The sequence below is a fragment of the Podarcis vaucheri genome (assembly GCF_965113315.1).
Source record: "Podarcis vaucheri genome assembly, chromosome: 7".
Taxonomy (NCBI): domain Eukaryota; kingdom Metazoa; phylum Chordata; class Lepidosauria; order Squamata; family Lacertidae; genus Podarcis; species Podarcis vaucheri.
This window is the reverse complement of record NC_138765.1, coordinates 94,325,046-94,350,787: the sequence shown is the minus strand read 5'-3', so window position 1 is coordinate 94,350,787 and position 25,742 is coordinate 94,325,046. Positions and strand designations below refer to the sequence as shown.

At 47.3% G+C, this 25,742-nt stretch overlaps 1 protein-coding gene across 4 annotated transcripts in view; it reads right to left on the bottom strand.

The window, feature by feature from the left end:
- Positions 1-6,540: 6,540 nt before the first annotated feature.
- Positions 6,541-25,742, bottom strand: part of ZMAT4 (zinc finger matrin-type 4) — a 286,981-nt gene continuing 267,779 nt past the window's right edge. For 3 of the 4 annotated variants that reach the window (XM_082230608.1, XM_082230606.1, XM_082230605.1), the window contains one exon: positions 6,541-7,615. In XM_082230608.1, the coding sequence (XP_082086734.1) occupies positions 7,597-7,615 (19 nt within the window). In that variant the 3' untranslated portion in view covers positions 6,541-7,596. The other variant, XM_082230607.1, reaches the window with a different exon arrangement.

The window sequence follows — 25,742 nt, the reverse complement described above, 5'->3', positions numbered from 1 at the left end:
AATTGTCCACAGGGAAAAGTCAGCGCTCTCCGGCAACAGCAATGTGGCTTCGCTCCGTGAAAAGAGCAGTCAATTCGAAGCACCGCGCCACTCACCCCACGTCGCTCCGGATCCCCGAAACCGGGTTTCCCTGCGAGTAGGGGAGGCGCAAAAGGTGCCAGCCGAATCCCACGTCCACAGGCTTCTCCCGCCTGTGGTTTTTGGTGGGTCTCCGCCTCGCCGTGGTGGTCCAGACCCTAATTTCCACGAAGCGGATTCCTCCCGGTCAGAGGAAATCCGCCATTGCCGGAGGCGCTAACCCGGAAGTCCCAAATATGCTTTACCTTTGCTCCGCATTTCGAGGCACAGGTCTGGCCCTTCCAGGTCCCTGTGTGATTTTTTTGCCCTGGCACTTTCCCCATGAAAACCCACTCTTAAAATTCAGAATCAGAGCAAACAGCAATTGACAGAAAACCAAAGTGTGTGTGTTCCTGGGGTGGGATCTGCGCCAAGAAAGTGTGGGGCAAAGGAAAGTGGGCATGAGCCCTCAGTTTTTGTTCCCCACCACCTAGGTAGCAATCTGGGATAAAGGCAGGCTACTGGTTAAGAACTGTTCCTCTATTGGTCAATAATGCTTTGAATATTCAAAGTATCATGGTGTAAATGTACAGTGCGGTTCAAAGTATAAGAGCAATTATACATATACAGCTCTTGTAGAGCCAGTGTGGTGTAGTGGTTAAGAGCGGTAGTCTCATAATCTGGGGAACAGGGTTCGTGTCTCCGCTCCTCCACATGCAGCTGCTGGGTGACCTTCGGCCAGTCACACTTCTGTGAAGTCTCTCAGCCCCACTCACCTCACAGAGTGTTTGTTGTGGGGGAGGAAGGGAAAGGAGAATGTTAGCCGCTTTGAGACTCCTGAAGGGGAGTGAAAGACGGGATATCAAATCCAAACTCTTCTTCTTCTTCTTCTTCTTGCTGGTATCTCTAGGCCAGTGCCCATGAAATCACTGGAAGCAAGGAAGGCATTCTTTTCATGGCACAGGGCACTTTCCAAACTGTTACAAATGGGCATGTGAGATGGAGAGGATTATAGAGTGAATCCTGCACCCCAATTCTGCTTCTATCTGGTTCAAAGGCTTTTGCACTGCATATTCTGTGATGTTTTTGTTTTTTCCCTTAAAAGCACCACATTTCCCATACTGCACTGGGTTTCCACACATTACCTTTTTTTTAAAAAAAGATTACATGCAGACAGTTCATATGAGATTTGCCACCTTTCAGGTCCCAGGGCTTATTTCAGTGACTGCCCTCTACTTCTGCAAACAAATCCAATAAAAGGCCACACTGGCAATGTCATGAAATGTCATAGTAACACTGGATGTCATTTGGTTGCACCCATTGAAAACAATAACTTAGATTAGCCACGTCTATTAATTTCAATGTGTCTAAGCAGGACTAGCAGTGGATACACCTCATTCTGTTCTACTTAGAATCATAGAATTGGAAGAGACCACAAGGGCCATCAAGTCCAACCCCCTGCCAAGCAGGAAACACCATCAGAGCACTCCTGACATATGGTTGTCAAGCCTCTGCTTAAAGACCTCCAAAGTAGGAGACTCCACCACACTCCTTGGCAGCAAATTCCACTGTCGAACAGCTCTTACTGTCAGGAAGTTCTTCCTAATGTTTAGGTGGAATCTTCTTTCTTGTAGTTTGGATCCATTGCTCCGTGTCCGCTTCTCTGGAGCAGCAGAAAACAACCTTTCTCCCTCCTCTATGTGACATCCTTTTATATAGTTGAACATGGCTATCATATCACCCCTTAACCTCCTCTTCTCCAGGCTAAACATGCCCAGCTCCCTTAGCCGTTCCTCATAAGGCATCGTTTCCAGGCCTTTGACCATTTTGGTTCCCCTCCTCTGGACACGTTCCAGTTTGTCAGTGTCCTTCTTGAATTGTGGTGCCCAGAACTGGACACAGTACTCCAGGTGAGGTCTGACCAGAGCAGAATACAGTGGCACTATTACTTCCCTTGATCTAGATGCTATACTCCTATTGATGCAGCCCAGAATTGCATTGGCTTTTTTAGCTGCCGCGTCACACTGTTGGCTCATGTCAAGTTTGTGGTCAACCAAGACTCCTAGATCCTTTTCACATGTACTGCTCTCAAGCCAGGTGTCCCCCATCTTGTATTTGTGCCTCTCATTTTTTTTGCCCAAGTGCAATACTTTACATTTCTCCCTGTTAAAGTTCATCTTGTTTGTTTTGGCCCAGTTCTCTAATCTGTCAAGGTCGTTTTGAAGTGTGATCCTGTCCTCTGGGGTGTTAGCCACCCCTCCCAGTTTGGTGTCATCTGCAAATTTGATCAGGATGCCCTTGAGTCCATCATCCAAGTCGTTGATAAAGATGTTGAATAAGACTGGGCCCAAGACAGAACCCTGTGGCACCCCACTAGTCACTCTTCTCCAGGATGAAGAGGAACCATTGATGAGCACCCTTTGGGTTCGGTCAGTCAGCCAGTTACAAATCCACTGAGTGGTAGCATAGTCAAGACCGCATTTTACCAGCTTCTTTACAAGAATATCATGGGGCACCTTGTCAAATGCCTTGCTGAAATCAAGGTAGGCTACATCCACTGTGTTCCCTTCATCTACCAGGCTTGTAATTCTGTCAAAAAACGAGATCAGGTTAGTCTGACATGACTTATTTTTCAGAAATCCATGCTGACTATTGGTGATCACAGCATTCCTTTCTAGGTGCTCACAGACTGTTTGCTTAATGATCTTCTCCAGAATATTCCCTGGTATTGATGTCAGACTGACTGGGCGGTAATTATTTGGGTCCTCTCTTTTCCCCTTTTTGAAAATAGGGACAACATTTGCCCTCCTCCAGTCTGCCGGGACTTCGCCTGTTCTCCAGGAATTCTCAAAGATGACTGCCAGTGGTTCTGAGATCACATCTGCCAGTTCTTTTAATACTCTTGGATGCAGTTCATCTGGCCCTGGAGACTTGAATACATCTAAACTAGCCAAGTATTCTTGTACTATCTCCTTAGTTACTATCTCCTACTTACACAGAAGGAGTAACAAAAAAGGAGTAAATGCGCCACTCAATAAGGGGACATAGAGCTGTACGAAATTTGGCGAAGATTGTGACTAGGTGACGTATACTGTCCAGCTGCTAAATTTTGCTGGACAGCTTCAAGCCCCTTCTCTCTCTCTCTCTCTCTCTCTCTCTCTCTCTCTCTCTCCCTCGTTCTCTATCATGGAACCTGATGTTCAAATAAAGCACTAGTGGCCAGTATGGTGCCCTCCAGATGTCGATGGGCTCCATCTCCCACCAACCTTCACCAGCATGGCCAATGGTCATGGCAGCATCTGGAAGGCACCATGTCAGCTATCCCCAAAAGATCCTTCAAATAAAGGGCTGTCCTCTGTAAAGCTGGGCACCTGGCTGCGCTGTTCCAATGTGGCTTAGGACCAGAATATTTGAAGTACTGACGATTATGGTGATCACCCAAGGCTGCTGTCTTCTGAAGCCAAGAAAGGTGTGGATGGTGGGAACACAAAGCAGGGCCTTGGCAGCGTCAGCCCCAATTTACAGAACTCTCTTGCAAGTTAGTTTGTCCTGCTGGTGGTTTTTAGGTAGGCATCAGAGACATTTTCATTTCCCTAGGCTTATAATGAGACCCAGATCCTTCAAAGCGAAATCACAGAGCAGAGTGTCAGAGTTGCACCCAACATGGGGGGGGGCATTGCACGTGCATGACGTAACACATGCAACATATGATGCCCAGGCCAACTAGGCCCTCCATCCCCCTGGTGAAGCTGCGTCCTCCCTTTCCACGAAGCCTGCCAAAGCGCTTTGGCATGTTTCTTTGAGATTGTCAATGTGCTTCACCCCGCTGCATCCCAATGGAGTTTGCTAATGGCCTTCCTGGAAGGTCCTCTGGCAATTGTCAAAGGGATGCACAAGCAAAAAGGCGCCCTCAACATTGAGCGGACAGGGCCCCCTGCCAATAGATCTTGAGGGGCCAAAGGCACCTCGGCCCCTGGAGTTGGCACACCTGATGAATGTCCTGGGAGTAGCAGTTGATCCTATCCTCTGCTGTCTGACCTGTAGCGACTGCCTCCTCCATGTCTGCATGGCACTTGCAAAGTGGGGTGACAATGAAGGTTCCTGGTTGCACATGCCTCCCTGGCAGCCATGGTGCCTGAGCCCCTGAAAAGTGCTTGTCACTCTTGCAGTATGCAGGGTTGGGAGGTGTTGCTGGGAGGCCTCAGCATACCCCTCCTCACAAAGGAGTAGCTCTTCTGGACGCTGCAGGGCAGCCTTGGGGCAGGGAGGTTCATTGCTGTCTTCAGCCCACTATATTAGGGATGGGAGTGTTGTTGGTCCTTCCATTTAGGACCCTCTCTCCTGAACTGACCTTATTTTCAGGCTCTGTGGCTCCTCCTCCTTGTGGGTGGTTGCTGGTGTTTCTGGGTGTGCAAGGTGCAGCTGCTGCCATGTTTCTATTTGTGGGGAAAGCTTGGGAAAGACAGGTTAGCAGGGAGGCCCCCTTTACTCCCGATTCTCCATTTTGGAAGTGCTCAAGGTGCCCAGTGTTTGTGGAGCATGTTCCCTGGGTACAAAGTGCCTTTTTCCAGGTGCCCTGAGCTCCTCCCACAAACATGCAAGGTCCTAGGCAGCCTGCCACACTGCGGGAGGCAAAAAGTAGAGGTGACTGGAGCAGGTTCATCTTATATCCCACATACTGCTGCTGTGTGAACGACCAGGAGTTATGCTGGATTCTGAGTTCTCCTTTGGAGCTGCGCACGCAGGGCTATCAGGAGAAGCATGGCCCAATTTCTGATTAGGCCCTTGCCATTGACTGTACGCTTTGATGTACACCACCCTTTTTCCCAGGTGGACTTAGGCCAGGTTGCCAGATCACATGCCTAAGCTGTACAGACTTGGGATCCAGTGCAAGCCCCCTACTTCTGCACCACCCCTGCCACTCTCCTAGAATCTCAATTTTTAAGGACTTATATCAGTTTAGGATCTGCCACGCTCAGCTCAGCCAGCTGAGCCACAGCTGAGCCTGCCTGCAGAAATTCCACTGGCTGAGTTATAACAACTTTTAATAACTCTGTTTGGTCCAACAGCCGTCTCAGCTTCTGAGACACCAGAAAGACTGGAGCAATTGGATAATTCATTTGAAACGTCAAAAAGTCAGTGATTATTTTTTATGGATATGTATTGTCAATAAATAAGTTTGATAACCAGACTTCAAAAAATGATTGGAATGTTCATTACTACCCAGACAGTGAGAAAGTGTTTTAGCTTCAGTTTTGAATGTGTCGATGGATCTTAAATAAAGACTTACACAGCAGAAAATACTATATTGAATTTATTCGACTCCTTTATACTTGCATAAGAAAGGACTATCTAATGTAGCCCTTTGCTGGAGATATAATAATGCTTCTTTGAAACGCAAGTTTTACAATGTTCTGCACTTACTAAGTTTTGGGAGAAAGTGTTTGGGAGAAATAATGTTACAGAGGAATTTAAGACTTTCAGAGGTGAACATTCTTTTGAACTATATAACTATTGTATGGAATGTAACAATGGGAGAGAAAATGGATTCTACATGTCCTAATGGTGGCAAAGAGATTGATACTGATGAAATGGAAGCATTACACTGGCATTAGTTCATCTGTCTGCCCAAGTGATATGTAAAAATTTTCAGTGACACCTTTGATGGAATTTTTCGAAGAGCTGGAGATGGCATTTATAAGTGGTCCATGTTTCATAAGAGTAAAGTTAGTAGTACAATAGCTTTGGGTGTGCGGAGCTCAGCACGCCCCAAGCTTCTGGGTGCCAGCAAGGTCTCCGCTAGCCGTGGGAGAGCCGGGCGCCTCTCCCAGGGCTAGCGGACAGCTGCGCTAATCCCGAAGCTTGGGGCGTGCGGAGCTCAGCGCGCCCCAAGCTTCTGGGTGCCGGCAAGCAGTCCGCTAGCCCTGGGAGAGCCGCGGGGCTCTCCCAGGGCTAGCGGATCGCTGCGCTACACCAGAAGCTTGGGGCATGCGGAGCTCAGCGTGCCCCAAGCTTCTGGGTGCGCGCAAGCAGTCCGCTAGCCCTGGGAGAGCCGCGCGGCTCTCCCAGGGCTAGCGGATCGCTGCGCTAATCCTGAAGCTTGGGGCGTGCGGAGCTCAGCGCGCCCCAAGCTTCTGGGTGCGCGCAAGCAGTCCACTAGCCGTGGGAGATCCGCGCGGCTCTCCCATGGCTAGCGGAGCGCTGCACTAATCCCGAAGCTTGGGGCGTGCGGAGCTCAGTGCGCCCCAAGCTTCTGGGTGCAGGCAAGCTCTCCGCTAGCCCTGGGAGAGCTGGGTCTCCCACAGCTAGCGGATAGCTTCCTGAAGCCTGGAGAGCGAGAGGGGTCGGTGCGTACCGACCCCCCTCGCTCTCCAGGCTTCAGCGAAAGCCTGCATTCGCCCCATAAGACGCACACACATTTCCCCTTCATTTTTGGAGGGGGAAAAGTGCGTCTTATAGGGCGAAAAATACGGTAAGTCTCTTGTCACTACTTTGGTGAAACATCTGAGAAGCTCAAAAGAAGCCAAGAGAGTTTCAATGTCTATTGACATTTCTCAGGGGCTGGCTATGCATCTTGCATCCCTAACTGCTAGCAATTGTTGGTTGTTCCCATTGTGGTGGTTGTTTCCATTGCTGTGCAAAATTCTGGAGGAGCCTGTAAGTGCACCCCCTGGAGAAAGGTAATAAATACCTTTAAAAAAGGTTTGAAGGTTTGAGAAATGGCGGCATTGCTCATATAGTGTACACACACCCCAGGTTCACCACTGCTTAGTGATGTAATAATGCATTGTTTTCTGTTTTGCACTGTATTTGTCACATGCAGCAGTGTTTCCGTTCTGCTGCAGTTTGTCTTTTGCCAGAAACTTAGTTCTTCATCTCACTGCTGCTGTGGCAAAATCACATAACTTACTTAATCATGTAGTTAAGTTATATTGTCATTAAATCATTCTACTCCATTAAACTCAATGCAAAGGAAACACAAAGCAGTGTGCATAATCAGTTACTGCGTATATTGTTTGTGGGCTGAAAGCAACAACAAAAGCAGAGAACGACTGTATGGATAGATTAGATTCCCATTCACGGAGCAAATAAGCAAACCTCAGCCATTTCCACTCCTATTTCTGTTTTCGATGGAAAAAATGTAAGTAGGTATCCTGTTTGACCAGAAGTCACAGTGTTTTGGGGGGAGCAGGGGGCTGATAGGGATGGCAAAACTGTGGTTTTCCAGATGTTGTTGGATTGAATTTTCCATCATACCTGATGATGGTTCGTCATGCTGCCTGGGACTGATGGAAGTTGAAGTCCAACAACTTCTAGAAGGACACCAGGGGGCATGACTCCAGTATGTACTACAGGAAGTGATGCTTCCAAATCTTTTCTACCTGTCTCCAGTCTACATTCCAAAGGTCAAGAGCCATTTTTTTCTCCCTCTCTCAGTGCAGATGACAAGAAGTATGAAGAATGTGGTGAAGACATCATGTTTATTTCTTGCTGAAGACTCGTTACTTACATCACAATCATGGACTATTTAATAGGATCTTATACTCTCTGAAGAAATCTAAGAATAAATATGAAAAAAGAAAAAAATATTTTATTCCAATGGTCTCTGAAGATATATTTTACATTTTTAAACATACTCTCTTGATTTCATGTTGAATATATATAGACTTATCTCCAAGGGTAAAAAAATCCATCTGAATCTTGTTATGCACCACAAAATAAAAAAATTAAAATCCATTCATTGTCCAAAGCAAAGATTAGCTACACATTAATGATGCCACACAGGAAGTGCTCATTGTCCCAGAAAGCCTCCTAGTCATAGTCAACATAGCTCTTCTTTGGAGAAGAAACTGTGGTGGTAAAATGTCACTGTCTTGGATGATCTCCTACTGGTTCTTCAGGCTGCAAAAAAAGGGGGGGGAGGAAGAAGCTTCTTACTCATTTGCAACAGGAATGAAAGCACAAAATTTGAGGGCTCTCTGGAGAGAGGTGGGCCAAAGAACAGGCCTTATCTGTAGTAGCCCCTTTTTTATGGGATGCTCTCTCCAGGGAGGCTAACCTGGCGCCAACCATGTCATCATTTTGGTTATTGAGAGCTGTTTGTTTTCCAGAGTTTTGGGAAGCACCATAATATATATATTATTGCATAGTTAAATCCGCTTTCAATCATGTTTCTGTGGTTTTATTGTAACATTGACATTTTTTGTTCTAAATTGCTTTGGGACTTACTTAGTGCGAAGTGAGGTACACATTTCACAAACCTAAACAAATGATAAGCTTAGTGGCCATGCTGTGGCAAAGCCCACACACTGTTTTTGTGAAATGCTTCACTCCCCTGGTGAGGGGGAGAACTGGCATATTAAATGTTCAAATTACCTGGGGATGGGGGTCCAGCATCTTCAAAATGCCCTTTCCATTCAGGTTCCTTGCCTGCAGGACTTTTAGCCATGTGACCACCAAACCCCCTCTGCAAAATTTCCTTTTAAAATCTCAAATTAACTCCAGTGTTACGGCATAAACAGCTTGCTGGACCATTTCAATGTTTCCTGCTTGTTTGTCTCTTCCCACTGCACTTTAACAAAACACTGCAAAAAAGAGGAGTAAATAAGAGAGCAACCTCAATGAGGTCACATGTAGGATTGCATGTAGGTCTTGGTGTCATTGTACATATAGTTATCAAGATTGTTTGGGGGCCATGTCATTCAGCTCCTGCACCACACCAAAAAAAGAGACTCGATGCAATCATAGGCACAACACAATCACAAAGACTGTTTCTTTGTTGTTGTTTTTCCCTTTCCCCATGTGCATGTGAAGACTGAATGCAGCCTGAGACTGGGGGAGAAATGAGTACATTTTAGGCGCATCCAATTGACATGTGACTGCCAATGTACAGGTCCTTTTGGACCCAGAAGAGGGAGGAATGGGGGCGGAAAGAGGGTGGGATGCTACCAGGGCAGAGCAGGCATAGGCACACACTGCCGACCCACACAGGGGCCAAGAACCAACACGTGAGCAAAATGGCTGGTGCCTGGTGCAAGTAGGCATTTAAAGATGAATGCACTTTACAAAACAATATGAAAACAGAAACACGGCTATCCTTCAAAATTCACACTTCTTCCAATTTTGCAATTCAGTTTTCCAGCCAAGTAACCTGTAAAAAAAAATGCATATGCTGGGGTAAAGTGTCTACAAGAATGTCTATATTAGTGAAAATAACATGCAAAAATGCATATATAGGGGGAAATTAATTTGCAAAAATTACACACAAATATATTCCTGAGAGAGGGCATCTCTCAGGAATATATTTTGATTATGTGGGATTTTTACTTTAAAGGCGAATGAAGATGAATGCAATGGAGGGCAGGCTTGCAGGGCAGCAGTTGAAGAAGGAGCAAAAAGGGTTTTCTTGTGTGTGTGTGTGTGTTTCTTTGTGGCTGATTAGCTGCTCTCCCTGTGCAAAGGTCAGAGGGGGCAGGGTTTCAGTTGAGGCAGGGGATTAGCTGTGGGAGGAGCTTATCAGAGCTAGCGGGGCAGCGGCACGCACAGTTTGATCCATCTTTTAGATTTAGGGGAGCTAGTCTCAAACGTTTGTTGGGGGAGACCTAGGTTTTTTTCTTGTGGGGGGAGTTATTTGTCCTGTCTTCACGCTTTTTATGATGGAGGACTGCTGTAGCCACCCCCAACGACACGTTCTCAAGATGGAGGGGGAGGGAACAGCTGCAGTCGCCTGCGCTTCCTGCGCAAAGTTTGCCATCTTGCCAAAGGTTGCAGGAAGCTTTACCTGCAGCAATTGCATGTTGATTGCCCTCTTAAAAGACAAAGTCCAGCAACTGGAGGAACGTGTAGCTACGCTCCAAAGAATTAGAGAGCTGGAGCTCTTCTTGGAAGCAACAGAGAACACCATCTCCACCAAGGAGAAGACAGGGGACTCCCCTGAGAAGGAGGATAGTTCACCAACACAGGAGCCAGATATATGGAGAAACGTGACTCAAAGAAGTAGGAGGCCCAGGGTTCGCTCTGATTGTTTAGAAATACACAATCGCTTTGAGGTCCTCTCCCCTAGCATGGAAGACGAAGAACAGACTCCATTTGAGGATCTCTCCCTCATTACAGTCGGTCAGGTATATGAAGACGAGCAGCAAAGTCAGTCCTCAGGGAATGTGCAGGCGACCTTGGAACGAACAGCTCACGGAAGAACCCCGACCAAACCTAAGAGGAGGCGTGTAGTGGTGATAGGGGATTCCCTACTGAGGAGAACAGAAGCATTGATGTGTGGGCCTGAAAAGATGTCTCGGGAAGTGTGCTGTCTCCCTGGGGCTAAGATCCAAGATGTAACTGAACGACTGCAAGGAATCATAAAACCCACAGACAAATACCCCTTCCTCTTGGTTCATGTGGGAACCAATGACACTGCAAGTAATAGCCTCCAGAAGATCAAAAGAGACTACGAGGCTCTGGGCAGGAAATTGAAGCAACTAAATGCAAAAATTGTCATCTCATCTGTCCTCCCAGTTGAACGACGTGGCCCAGGGAGAGAGGGGAAAATAGTGGAAGTGAACAGCTGGCTTCGCACATGGCGTAAACAGGAACGGTTTGGATTCTTAGATCACGGACTGCAGTTTCTTGAAGATGGACTTCTGGCAAGCGATGGGCTGCACCTCACAACGGTTGGGAGGAAAGTTTTTGCCAAAAATCTCAGAAACCTCATCAGGAGGGCTTTAAACTGACTAATGTGGGGGAGGGAGACAGTGCTCCTGAAGGTAGGAGTCTATCAGTTAATGAAGATGATCATCCAAATGTCATAGACCAAATGGAGCAAACAGCACGCGGACCTAGTGGTGGGAGGAAAAAATCCTTAAATAAGAGACATGGGGGAATGATTAATGGACTTCAATGTCTGTACACTAATGCGCAAAGCATGGGAAATAAACAAGATGAGCTTGAGCTCTTGGTACAGCAAACTAAATATGACATAATAGGCATCACTGAAACCTGGTGGGATAAGTCCCACGATTGGAATGTAATAATGGGGGGATACAATCTATTTCAGAGAAACAGACCAGACAAGAAAGGAGGAGGAGTGGCGTTATATGTCAGGGATGTGTATACCTGTGAAGAGATCCAAGATTTAGAACCTCAAAGCCAAAGTGAGAGCATTTGGGTCAAAATTAAGGGAGAGAAGAATAACAGAGACCTCATTGTGGGAGTTTACTATAGATCCCCAAGCCAAACGGAGGACATAGATGATGCCTTCCTGGAACAGATGGCCAAGCATGCAAAAGGAAGGGAGATAGTAGTAATGGGGGACTTCAATTACCCGGATATTTGTTGGACGTCAAACTCAGCCAAGAGCATAAGGTCAAACAGATTCCTCACTGGCCTTGCAGACAACTTCATTGTCCAGAAAGTGGGAGAAGCAACAAGAGGAACAGCCGTTTTAGATCTGGTCCTAACCAATGTTGATGACTTGGTTAGTGGGGTAGATGTGGAAGGATCATTAGGCGCGAGTGATCATGCTCTTCTGAAGTTTACTATACAGCGGAAAGGAGCAGCCAAGCATACTAGGACTCAATTTCTTGACTTTAAGAAAGCCGACTTCATAAAACTTAGGGAAGTGCTGGGTGAGATCCCATGGACAGCAATACTAAAAGGAAAGGGAGTTCATGATGGCTGGGAGTTTGTTAAGAGGGAGATAGTAAAAGCACAACGTCAGGCAATACCAATGAGATGGAAACATGGAAGGTGCCTAAAGAAGCCAGGGTGGCTATCTAAAGAACTTTTAACTGAATTAAGATTAAAAAAGGATGTGTACAAAAAATGGAAAGGGGGGGAAACCACCAAAGAGGAATTCAAACAAATAGCCAGCACGTGTAGACACAAAGTCAGAAAAGCTAAAGCACAGAATGAACTCAGGCTTGCTAGAGAGGTTAAAAGCAACAAAAAAGGCTTTTATGGGTATGTTCGTAGCAAAATGTGATGGGATGATGAGCTGCTTGTGCGTAAAATCGTAGTCCCTCAGAGTCTGTGCAAGTTCACAAACCCCTGTCTGTGACGGAGCCCCTCAGACATGGCTGCTCTAGTCACTTGCAGATTCCGACAGTGGTTGCTTTCGGAATTGCTTCCAGCATAAAAGCTCCTTAACGGAAACATGTCTTCTGGACTCGCGGTGTGACAGTTTCTGGCGAGGAGTGGGTCTCCCTATGGGAGGTCCAGAAACCTCCCCACTGTTCTCGCTGGACGTGTCCCGCCCTCCCTCTTGCTCGCTTTCCCTCAGAGATCCACCTCTCCCCCTGCTGGTTCCTGCTTCAGCTGCTGAGTCTCTCCCAGCCTCCGTGAGCCCTTCCACCAGAGACCCACCTCTCCCCCTGCTGGTTCCTGCTTCCGCTGCTGAGTCTCTCCCAGCCTCCGTGAGCCCTTCCCCCACCTGTTCCTCCGATGGCAGTTCCCTGACATCCACCTCCCCTCCAGGACCCCCTTCACCCCCTCCCGTTCCCTCTCCTCTAGGCGGTGAGGAGGTAAAACCCCGAAAAGAATCCTCTTCATCTTCAGACTTCTCGAACATTTCCCTCCATCGGTCGCCGTTCCGGCTCGCTGAATCCTCCTCCTCCTCGGAATCTGTGAATCCCTCCAACTCCTCTTCCTCATCGGTGGTGGCAAAGTATTCCCTCCGGAACCTCGCTACAGGCTGAGACTTACGTGGGAACCTCTGATGGAAAGTTTCTATTAAAACCTCGTCATTGACGTCCTCTGCCATGACCCAGGTGTTTTCCGACTCCGGTTCCCCATCCCACATTACCAAATACTCTACTTGATCTCCCTTCCACCTGGAATTGAGGATCTCCGCCACATGGTTACTGTGTTCCCTGTCCTCCATTGCTGGTCCCCGAGTAACCCTCCCTTCTCTGTCCCCTTTATACGGTGACAGCAACGACCTGTGGAAAACTGGGTGCAGCTTCATGTGGTTAGGTAACCGGAGTCTGAAAGCCACTGGGTTGACCTGTTGCGTGACTTCAAATGGGCCCAATCTTTTGGGTCTTAACTTCTTGCAACCCCCTTTGAATGGTAACCCTTGGGTTGACAGCCACACCTGGTCCCCCACCCTAATGGTTTCTCCTTCCCTTCTGTTTTTGTCTGCCTGCTTCTTATATTCTTCCTTGGCCCTGTCTAAGTTAAGTTGGAGCTGACGATGGATCGCTTCCATTTCTTCCACGAACTGTTCTGCAGCTGGAACGCTCCATCTCTCCCCTTCCCCCCCTGGGAAAGCCCTGGGATGGCACCCGTAATTAGCCAAAAAGGGGCTCATCCCTGTGGACACGTTCTCCGCATTGTTGTAGGCAAATTCCGCCAACGCCAGCTTCTCCACCCAATCATTCTCTCTGTCATTGACATAACACCTCAAATATTGCTGGAGGATGCCATTGGCTCTTTCCGCCTGCCCGTTGGTTTCAGGATGCCGGGCAGTCGAAAAATTGACCTCTACATGCAGCAAGCTCATGAGCTTCCTCCAAAACCTGGAAGTAAATTGTTTCCCTCGGTCTGAAACCACCCTCAAGGGGGCGCCATGCAACCTAAACACATTTTCTACAAACAATTTAGCTGTTTCTTCTGCCGTGACAGCATGTGAGCAGGCTATAAAGTGGGCCATTTTGGTTAACAGGTCTACCACAACCATGATGGCTGTTTTCCCTCTGGCCTTTGGTAGATCCGTCATGAAATCTATTGCCACTGCTTCCCATGGTCTTTCAGGTGTGGGTAGCGGTTCTAATAACCCTGCCGGCACCCGCCTCTCCCCTTTGGCTCGCTGGCATTGGTCACAACCTCTCACATACTCCCGCACATCTTCCCTGACCTTGGGCCACCAAAATTCCCTGGTAACCAGCCACATGGTTTTGTGTTGCCCAAAATGCCCTGCTGTGGGGCTATCGTGCAGCTGCTTGAGTACCTTCCCCCTCAACTCTCCTTCAGTTATATATAATGCTCCCTTGTAATACAACGCCCCGTTTCTCTCCTCAAACCCTCCGGGTTTATCTCCCTCCCTCCTGAGACCCCTGAGTTTGTCCTGGGCGTATTCATCATTCTCCGTTCCCTCTACCAGTTCTCTTTGCCCCACCAATGCCGCCCCACACACCCAGCGGTCCTCTGGAATGACATGTCTTTCTTCGGGTGCTCCCTCCCCCTCCAAATATTCAGGTTTGCGTGAGAGAGCGTCCGCCCTAATGTTCTCTGAGCCTGGCATGTAACAAATCTCAAAGTTAAATTTGGAGAACTCCTGAGCCCATCTCAACTGCCGTTGGTTGAGCACCCGTGCCGTTCTCCAATACTCTAGGTTCTTGTGGTCAGTGCACACTTGCACCTTATGTTGTGCGCCAATTAGCAGGTGCCTCCATCTCCGGAAAGCCTCATGAATGGCAAGTAGTTCTCGGTCATACACCATGTAGTTCCTCTCGGATTTGTTCAGCTTTCGTGAAAAAAAGGCACACGGTCTCCACTCTGACTCCTCCTTCCCTGGCTGCAGAAGAAGCACCACCCCTATGGCTCTGTCTGATGCGTCTGTTTCGACTCTCATCTTTTTTTGTAAATCCACATGCAGTTGTCCTTCAGAGGCGAAGGCCCTTTTCAGTTCCTCAAAAGCTCGCTCTGCCTCCTCAGTCCAAACAAATTTCTTCTTACTGCTGAGACAGTCCGTAATGGGCGCCGTCAGGTGAGCAAGGTTTCGGATGAACTTACGATAAAAGTTCCCAAACCCTAGGAACCTCTGCACATCCTTCTTGGTTGTGATGGGTGACACCTGGCTTGAGAGCAGTACATGTGAAAAGGATCTAGGAGTCTTGGTTGACCACAAACTTGACATGAGCCAACAGTGTGACGCGGCAGCTAAAAAAGCCAATGCAATTCTGGGCTGCATCAATAGGAGTATAGCATCTAGATCAAGGGAAGTAATAGTGCCACTGTATTCTGCTCTGGTCAGACCACACCTGGAGTACTGTGTCCAGTTCTGGGCACCACAATTCAAGAAGGACACTGACAAACTGGAACGTGTCCAGAGGAGGGCAACCAAAATGGTCAAAGGCCTGGAAACGATGCCTTATGAGGAACGGCTAAGGGAGCTGGGCATGTTTAGCCTGGAGAAGAGGAGGTTAAGGGGTGATATGATAGCCATGTTCAAATATATAAAAGGATGTCACATAGAGGAGGGAGAAAGGTTGTTTTCTGCTGCTCCAGAGAAGCGTACACGGAGCAATGGATCCAAACTACAAGAAAGAAGATTCCACCTAAACATTAGGAAGAACTTCCTGACAGTAAGAGCTGTTTGACAGTGGAATTTGCTGCCAAGGAGTGTGGTGGAGTCTCCTCCTTTGGAGGTCTTTAAGCAGAGGCTTGACAACCATATGTCAGGAGTGCTCTGATGGTGTTTCCTGCTTGGCAGGGGGTTGGACTCAATGGCCCTTGTGGTCTCTTCCAACTCTATGATTCTATGAGGAAAACATTGTCTGCCTAGAAATGCAAGGTCATAAAAGCAGACTATGAAGACATTGATGTTAGTGGCCCTTGTAAAGGTATATTGGGGAAGCTGAGAGAACACTGTGCTTGACAGCAAATTTAAAAATCTGGGCGGTGAGTTAAGGAATAGCATCCCCCCATTCTTTTTTTCTGTTTAGTGGAGCCGACTTTGGAGAAATCAAAGCTAAATCCCAGAAGCTCTTAGCAGTGGTGCCATGGGCTCAGGTTGCTGGCCTAGGATTGGGAGCCATGATGCTCACTGGGTGAGCTTGGGCCAGTCTCTGTCTCTTAGGCTTATTGTAAGGGTAAAATGTGAAGGGGAAGAACTATCACCACAGCGGTGGTGCGCGTGGTCCGGCCCCAGGTCCCCGCGCACCACAGTCCAGAGGAGGAGAGGAGCAGGGAAGCTGCTGCCCACTCTCCTCCTGCTCCAGAGTAGCTGCGGCCAGGCGAGAGGTGCACTGCGGCTGAGGAGGATGGGTGGCAGGATTGCTGCCCACTCTCCCGCTCTCCTCCCCTAGAAGGATGAGGAAAATTGCAAAAGAAGCATCCCTAGAAGAGAGTGGATGATCTTGGATTAAAGCAATCAAGTGGGCACATATGAGGCAAGTAGACTGATTCCAAGCAGTGGAGGGTTTTATATACTAATAGTTTCTTGGGTTCTTCTGTGCTGCAAGTGCTGGCTGGATGCCTGGCTGCAGGTAGTGGGAGACTCTTAGCCGCTCTGTATTAATTCCATCTCAGGGTCCTGGGTTAATCATGAGTGATGCCAGGTGCACTTCAAGGCAGGCTATAAAAGCCATATGTGGGAGGGGCCCGGGGAGCTTCTGCCCAGGCCAAAGGACCTGATGCTGGGAGTGCGACGGTCGGGGTCTTTTTCCTGGAGCTCCGGGCAGCTGAAGGGGAGATTGGGTAGCCCCTGTTGGGTATGTTTTCGTTTATGCTTTGCATGCCTGCTGTTTATTTGTTAATAAAACTGTTTTGGTTCCCCTTCCACCACCTCATTCCTCTTGTCCTGATATCCTTGGAAAGAACTGCTGTATTTGGCAGCACACTTGTTGAGCAAAAATGACAGCCCGAGCCACTGCCAACCCGAGTCAGGGAAAGGGGCTCCCGGTTTGGGCTGGCAGCAGCCACAGCATGTCAAGCTCACCTGAGCCCAAGCCCCCAAGCCCCTAAAAACCTGGATATTTTCTTTAAAATGTAAAAATCCACCCAGATGGGCATGTTGGCCCCCCAGAAGAGGACATGACCAGGTTTCCTCAGATGTATGGTAACTCTAATGTGAAGTTACTAATGCCTGAACTACAGTGGTAGTCAATCCCAGACTTGGCTAACGAAATGCACTCCTCAAGACCTGGTACCCTGAGAAGACTCTCTATCCACAAAGACCCCTTAGCACACTTCACGGTTCTGAGGGCTCCACTTGGCTGCTGTGGTGAATCCAAGGGGCTCCTGGCACATAGAGGTGTGCTATGCAGGAGAATGTGCCATTCCAGATAGTGACCCTTGAACATGACATGCACGGTGCTCTGCCTCACAGAAGGATAGTTTCTCAGTCATCACGCGGCTGGAGTTATGTGTGAAGAAGCAAAGTCTCCCTTCTGCCCTGCAGCGTCTCTGCTCCACTGCAGTTCATGTTCCATCATCTTGTTATCCACCGTGGCAGAATTACATAATTAATTACAGACATTACATATGCCACATTCCACCGCATATACTACAATGCAAAGGAAATGCAAGGCAAAATAAAAAAATATACAATATCTTATTTGTGGACTGAAAGCAAAGCAGCAGCAAATGCCATTCGTATTCACTGGACACAGGACAAATAAGTGAACATTAGCAATTTTTTTCTCCCCTTTCTGTTTCCATTGGAATGCTCCAATGAAACACCAACCCCAGAAATTTTGGCACCTGAGATTTTTCATTAAAGAACTGAATTTGGTTAAAATATAGCATTAGTATTATTAACTGACAATGCACTGCCTTTAAATATTGCTCTGCAACAGTTGCCTCTCTTAACAGTAGGCTTGGCCTTGCATGAGTCGCCTTCAGCATGGTTTCTACTGCCTGCCCCTCCCCCTCCCCTCAGAAAGTGGGTCAGGACACAAGGGCTTGGGTCTCTTTCTGCCAGCTATTACCAAGGAAGAAGATTCCTCCAACTTTCTGCAGCCTGCCTGACCCTATTGTGGGAGTGGCGCATGACTCTTGCCGTCCACTGACTGCTGGTCCCCATGGAAACCAGGCTGCTTACGAGTCCTGCGTTCAGCACAAACAGCCCTCTCCACAAGTGGCATGGCCTCTCCTTGCCCCTGTGTCTCACTCTGCTTTGTCTGCAGGGAAAAGCCAATTTCAGTCCCAGCCACCATGCCCAATCGACATGGGTGATGGGAGTTGTGGTTCAACACCTAAAGGACTCCAGGTTAGCCTGACTAGCAGCAGTTCTTCAGTGTCTCAGTGAGGGTCTCCCCCCCCCCACTTGTGGTCTTTTCAACTGACTATATGAGGGACTGAATCTGGGGTCTTGTGCACATAAAGCATCAGCTCTACCACATGGTTCTGTGAATGTCTGTGGGTATGCCTGTGCAAAGGGTTTGTGTGCAGAGGACTACAAACATGCAGGGGGAGGACTGCACTCTACATTATTTTTAAATTCATCCCCCAAAATAAACTTTCAAAAGCAAAAATTACAAATGTTTGAAATTCAATCAGTTTGAATTCCGAAATGTTTCCAGTGTCATCTGTGCAAATTGTTGCTTTTATATAGATGATCATGGACCGTCTTTAAATTGTGACTATTGCACTATAGCAATTATGTTAAACATCAACTCATGTTTAAATCAATGATTAATAAAATATATTCTAGTTTTCACTAATTTATTGTATTGTTGTGTGTGTGTGAGTGCCAGACTCCCCTGTGTACTGAATTTCAGACTCCCCTGTTGTTAATATCTGGGTGCCAGATACTGAACCTTTGGATTCAGCAAATGTTAAAATATAAGCCAGGCCAGTTTTGTGATGAGGAAATCACCTGGGGTCATGGGCCATTAGGAGAACAAAAGGTGACGTGCCATGAGGAAAGAGATGGGGCTCTGTGGTACATGGCAAATGGGATGAGCCCCTCCCTCAACTCAGAGTTAGAAGACAAAGGCAGAGTTGAGCTTTTAGAGTTGAAGGGAAAAGGTTACAGTTGGGTAAAGGCGGCAAGCTAGAGCCATCAGAGCATGATGGTTGATTCTGTTTTGAATCTACTGCTGTGGGGGAAGCAAGACCCTCTTGGAGTGATTATGTTGTGAACCCCTCCATTGTAGGATCAGGTTGTATATATGTGTAAATAAACCATATATCATAAAGACACCACAGTCTCTGCTGTGCCTCATTCCCAAAAGGAAGCACCAACTCTGAGTAAAGTTCCTGGAACCACTGGAAATCTTGCAGTGCTCAGAGGTTGGGGTGTGCAGCAACAGCATGTTCACCCGTCTTCTGATGTTAATTGATTATTAATTTGGGGATAATAATGTATTTTCCCATTCTCCTAGAGAGTTAAGGTCAGCTAGGGTCTAATATTTTTATTTCTTATTCAGGATGTTGCAATCATAAGAAATCCATTCACCAAACCTTGTATGAGTCATCAAAACCAAGTGGTCAAGGAGGAGCTGTAAATCAGACATTTTAGTAATTTAAAAAAATTAATGTACTACTTTATTATTATTATTATTTATTAAATTTCTATACTGACCCTCATCTGAAGATCACAGAGGTGTTTGAAACATAAAAATACATAATAATAATAATAATAATTTATACCCCGCCCATCTGGGTTTCCATAACATAGTAAAAAACAAATACAATAATCCCCAAATACAGTTTAAAATGCTACAGATTTTTTTAATTAGCCAAAGGCCTAGGAAAAGTGAAATGTTTTTACCTGACACCTAAAGATATGTAGTAAAGACACTAGGCAACCTTTCCTGGGAAGAGCATTCCACAAGCAGGAAGCCACCTAAGTAAGTTTTTTAAAAAACTCAAAAGTTCATCAAGTATACCTATTTAGGAATATGGGACTGGGAGGGGAACACAAACAAGCTTGAAAATGTGATTTTGCCCAGACCAAACATGAGCTCCAGCAGGACCGACTCAAGACATTTTGGTACCTGAAGAAAATCACAAAATTTTGCCTACCCCCAACGTGGAAAGAAGGGAAGTGGAGGGAGTGAAGTTCTACATCAGGAAGAAGCTGGGGAGTGGAGAGCTATATCAGAAACAAAGGAACATTCACATGTTCCTAGTCTTTGGAAGCCAAATGTGCTGCCCCCTACCTTGCCTCATAGGTGGGCCAGCCCTGAGCTCAAGTGCATATTATAACAGTCTTCTAATTCTTTCAGTTCCAGAATCTATCTTAGGCTGTGCTGTGAACCAAAAAGCTCTTCAGACCCATCCAGGAAAGACCCATCCAAAGACTCTTCAGAGAAATGTGTCTTCAAATCCAGGGGCGGGGGAACAGGGCAGCATATGAGGGTGTGCATGTGAAGTGGCAGCCACAGCCTCACAGAAGCCATGTTCTGGGACAGGGATGGAGTAGGGGTGAGGCAACGCAGGGGATCCCCAGGTCTTGCTGCTACCACATCTCCAGCCCAGCACCACTGCCAGGAGGGTGCCACTTCTCTTCTGTACCCCCTTTCAAGTGCCACTGCTGGAGGCAGTAATAGAGGGATAAAATGGCTCCTGAATTTTGAGTGTGTACACATTCCTACTGGAAGACAAGCAATAGATAAGGCGTTAGCAGAGAGTGGGAGAGAAGTCAGCTTGCTCAAGAAGCACAGGCAGCTTCAGAAAGCAGGAAGGGGTAGCATTTCCTCACCAGAAGAGGCAGCAATTAATCCCCTGAGCCCAAAGAGTAGATGTATGGAAAAGGTATTAGACAGGAAACAAACCCAGAAATGCAATAAATCTTCTAGCTAATTTCAACTTGCGTGCTGTGTTATCAAGACAGCAGCCTGGGCTCCTGAAAGGGAGAGTGCTCTTTTGCTTGGATCTGGGTCGCCAGCTTCCCACAGGCATCTGGTTGGCCACTGTGAAACTAGGATTCTGGACTAGATGGGCCATTGACCTGACCCAAAGGCTCTTATGTTCACATAGCATTATCCCAGAGGCACTGGAAGGGGATGGAGGTCTAGGGCCTATTTGGACATCTTTTCAGGTTCAGGCAAATGCCAGTTCCCTAGCAGTATGAGTCTCAAGAATATTGCTTTAATGCCATTGGCTTTTATCTGTTCTCTCTCTCTCTATTCTGGGAGGCTGGAACTTGGTGTCATGCCACATTCATGGCTTTTGTTGAATGCAACAGTCATGCATCTTCTTATCTTCTCAGCAATATAAAACCTGTGATGGGATTGGGAATAGAGGAGGAATTTGCTTTTTGCAACAGACCAGCTTGCTTCAACACTCCAAAATAAATCAGAATGTGACTCCAAATTGGATTACCTGTATATACTTATCCAGATTTTGTGATGCAGTCTTTGTGTCTGAAATATGTATTTTAGGTTTAAAACTGTAGTCCATTGAAAAACATTGAAAATGTACATTTAAAATAACAAATACATGCAAAATGTGTAATTTAAATAGAGATTTTTCATGCATTCCTCCAAAACATCTGCACAAAACAGGATGGAAAACCTAAGACTGAGCAGCAGCAAAATTAGAATGAAACAGAATTAGGCTATTCAGTGCATTTCTAGGTGTGGTATCATTATATTGCAAACTCCTCAACTCCTAGGAGTGGCACCAATGAAGTGAAGTTGGGACACAGAAACTTAAATGTAAGAAGAGCATTCTGGACCAGATCAAAGGCCCGTCTAATTCAACACCCCCGTTCTTATAGTGTCTGACCAGATGCCCAGGGCAAGCCCCAAAGCAGGATCTGAGCACCAGAGCACCCTCCCCATTTGTGCTTGCCAGCCACTGGCACTCAAAGGCATGCGGCTTCTGAACCTGGAAGTAACATAGAGCCATCATGCCTCGTGCTCACTGATGGACTCATTTTTGATGGCGTTTTCACGTGGGAGCCAAGTTCATAAATCATATGTGCTGGGTGAAGAAGTCTTTCCTTTTTCTGGTCTTGGATCCACTGTCCATTTCATTAGATGACCCCAGACTCCAGCATTATGTCAGATAAATTAAAAACACTTCTCTCCACACCATAAATCATTTTTGGTAACCTTCAATCATATCCACTCCCACCACCCGCTGTTTGCTACCCCCCCAAACTAAAAAGCCTCCGATATGGCCTTTCCTCATGTAAGAACTGCTGCAGCCCCCTGATCATATGGGTTGCTTCTTCTGAACCTACAACTTAATCATATTGTATTTATCCATAGCTCTCAGGGTGGTTCACAGCATAAAAACAGAAGATCAAAACATAAAATACATAATGAAAAGAAGAACGAAAACAAAACAAACCAATAATGCCCATCACCACCTTTCACAAGCACATTTAAAAGCATATAGCCTGATCACCTCATCTGTCTCCTGAGAAATCTCTATGTGGGACAAGAAGCAACAGTTAGAACTGGATATGGAATAATTGATTGGTTCAAAATTGGGAAAGTATGACAAGGCTGTATATTGTCTCCCTGCTTATTTAACTTATATGCAGAATTCATCATGCGAAAGGCTGGGCTGGATGAATCCCTAGCCGGAATTAAGATTGCCGGAAGAAATATCAACAACCTCAGATATGCAGATGACAGATGACCTTGATGGCAGAAAGTGAGGAGGAATTAAAGAACCTTTTAATGAGGGTGAAAGAGGAGAGCACAAATTATGGTCTGAAGCTCAAAATCAAAAAAACAAAGTGTTGGGATACTGCCAGGGGGACAAAGGCCACCATGCCCCCCACGTCGATGCCGGATGATCCATCGATCTCTCGTAGAAACGCAGTATCAGTCAATTAGCGACACGAGCCTCAAGAAATAGCTTGCCACATTCCAGAGCTCGTGCACGCTCTATCAGCAGAGTTCGCACAGCGAAAGATGCACTCAGGAGAGTATTATTTACAACTTTATTCAGCATTGATCAGAACAAAGAAAAAACATGACTGCCTGCTTCGATGTCTCAGGCACAGAGAGAGAAACGAAAGCAATAGACAAAACATAAACTTCCTGTGAACAGGAAATACGCAGGCTATGACACAACAACCTGCTCCCTTTTTAAGGTGGAACGGAAATATCCTAACATCCTCCCCCTTTCCGTGTAACCTGTAGTACCTGTGGTTCAACCCAATTGCAACATCTGTACATAAACCTTAAGTTGTTTTCTGTTAACAACCTTAGACAACAGATCAGCGCAAATTTCATTTCTGGCCTTGTAGGACACCTGAATGAGTCCTTTCTGAATACACTCTCTTGCATGATGTAGCTTAATCTGCAAGTACTTGGTTCTTTGCTTGCAACTCTCTGAGTTCAGCAAAGCCAAACAAGGATCTATTGTCTTGATACACTTGTATAGGACATTTCACAGAAACTCTGATGTCCTTAAACAGTTGCATCAACCATTCACAATCCATGAGTGAAAATGACAGAGCATTGAGTTCTGCTTCACAGGAACTTAGGCTTACTGTTGTCTGCTTTTTGCATAGCCAGTCAAACAGACAGTGGTTGTACATGTAGCATACTCCAGAAGTGCTTGTACCATCCGTGGTGTCACTTCCAAAACTAGCATCTGCAAAGATTTCAAGACCTCCAGTCTTCTGACTGGTGAAGCTCAGCCTGTAGTGCAAAGTCCCTTTCAAATAGCGGGCTATGCGCTTCAGAGCTTTCCAATCCTGAACAGTAGGATTGTTGGCATGTCTGCTAAGCAGGTTAGTGCTTACAGCTATGTCAGGTCTTGAGCATCTAGCAATGAAATTCATCTTGCCTAGAATGCATCTGTATAGCGTAGTGTCAGAAAATGCTTCAGCATTGGTGTGTCTGCTGGGTTTGCATCAACCAAATTCAACCTGGTTAATACATCAGCAATTTTCTGTGTTTGGTGTACCAGAAAATTACCTGCTTGGTCCCTCTCCACCTGCAGAGAAAGATAGTTGGATACCTCACCAAGATCCTTCATGTCAAAGTGCTCCTTCAGCTGAGCTAGGGTGCTTTGGTACAAAGCCTGATTCTTCCAAAACATCAGAAGATCATCAACAAAACATAAACAATACAGTTTGTTTTGCCCCTCCTCTTTGACAAACACACATGGATCAGCTTTGCCCTGGTGAAAACCTAACCCTAGCCCTAACCCGGATGGGCCAGGATGGGGGCAGAGGTAAAAGCCTCCTTCAGGAGCTCGAAGGCTTCTTGCGCTGCTGGCGCCCACTGGAACATGGCGTCCTTCCGGACCAGGGTGCAGATGGGGGCAACCACATGCAAAAATCCCTGTGGTGGTGGAAGTTGGCAAACCTGATGAACCGTTGCACCCCCTTTACATTCCGGGGGGGGGGTCTGCAGTCCAGCACCATCTGCACCTTTTGGGGGTCCATCTGGAGGCCAGCAGGGGAAATGATATAACTCAGGAACTCCATGTGCTCCTGGTGGAACACACACTTTTCCAGCTTGGCATACAGCCGGTGCTACCTAAGGTGCTGCAGGACCAGACGGACATGCTGGTGATGCTCCTCTGGGGACGTTGAAAATATCAATATATCATCCATGTACGCGACCACAAACTGGTCCAGTAAGTCACAAAAAACGTTGTTTACAAAGTGCTAGAACGTGGCCGGTGCATTGCACAGTCCAAAGGGCATGACTCGGCACTCAAAATGGCCATACTGGGTTCGGAACACTGTTTTCCATTCATCCCAGCCTTTCGAACAATTCAGCCTCACGAACAATTCAGGAATTAATGGCAAGGAGTAGCAATTCTTGATGGCAACCTGGTTCAGCTTTCAGTAGTAGATACATGGACGTAGCCTACTGCCCTTCTTTTTAACGAAGAAGATGGTGGCCCCAGCAGGGGACGTGGAGTGAACCCCCTGGCAAGGTTGTTGTCTAGCTCCTCTCAAAGGGCCCCTAGCTTAGGAGCCGACAAGGCATAAATGTGGCCAAAGGGAATATCTGCTCCTGGCTGCAAGTCAATAGGGCAATCGTAAGTCCGATGGGGTGGCAACACCTCAGCCCCTTTCTTCTTAAATACATCCGCCAAATCCCAGTAGTGCTCCAGGATTAGGCTGGCATCCAGTGGCCCTGCCCTGTCTGGGGCAGTCCCATACAAAGTGGAAGAACTGGGGGCCGGTCAGTGGGACTGCACGGGTTCTGGCTGTGATGGAGGCAACATGGGGGGGGGCTGGGCACAGACGTTGTGGCAGGAAGATGATGAGAAACACAGCGTTCACTGTGCCCAGGAAATGGCAGGGTCATGCCGGACCAACCAGAGGCTCCTGAGGACCACCGGAAAATGTGGGGTCTGGACCAGCTCAAATGTTAACAGTTCCTGGTGCCAGGGTGCCACCAACATGGCCAGCAGACAGGTTTCATGGTTAATGAGTGGGGGGTCCCGTCCAGGCCCACCAGTGGAACAGGTGATGTCCATGAAGACTCCAGAGGCTCCGGAGTCAATCACTGCCTCCAGGACCAGCATGCCTCCCTGGGGAAGGAGAATGCGGCTAGGGAGCAGGAAATGGGGTGCACAATGACTCGGCCCCGGCTGAGCCCCTCCTAGCACAGCCGGGGCTTGTTGTTTCCTGACGCGAACCTCTTCGCCGGGCACCCTGCCGTGAAATGGCCTCCCTCTCTGCAGTACAAGCATAAGGCCCGCCTCCGACCCTTATCCTGGCTGGAGAGAGCAGCGGGCGGTACCTACTTGCATAGGCTCCTCCTCAAGCCCCACCGCAGCACTGGGCTTCTGGGGCCCCCTCAAGCGGCGCTCAGAATCCCTCTTGGACAGGCGTGAAAAAGTCTGCCAGGGCTGCTGGGGGGGGGTCACCTGTGCCAACTCGTCCTTGAGGCGTGGATGAAGTCCCTGGCAGAAGTGGAACCAACAGGCAGCTTCGTTCCACAGGGTGACCGCAGCCTACTGACAAAACTCTGTGGCGAGTGCCCTGCTGGAGGTTCTACAGGGTCATCTTAGCGGTCTGGGCTCCCTGAACATGGGGTCATTGGCCTCAAGATACGGAGTGACCCAGGAAAGTGCCAGACCTGAGAGCA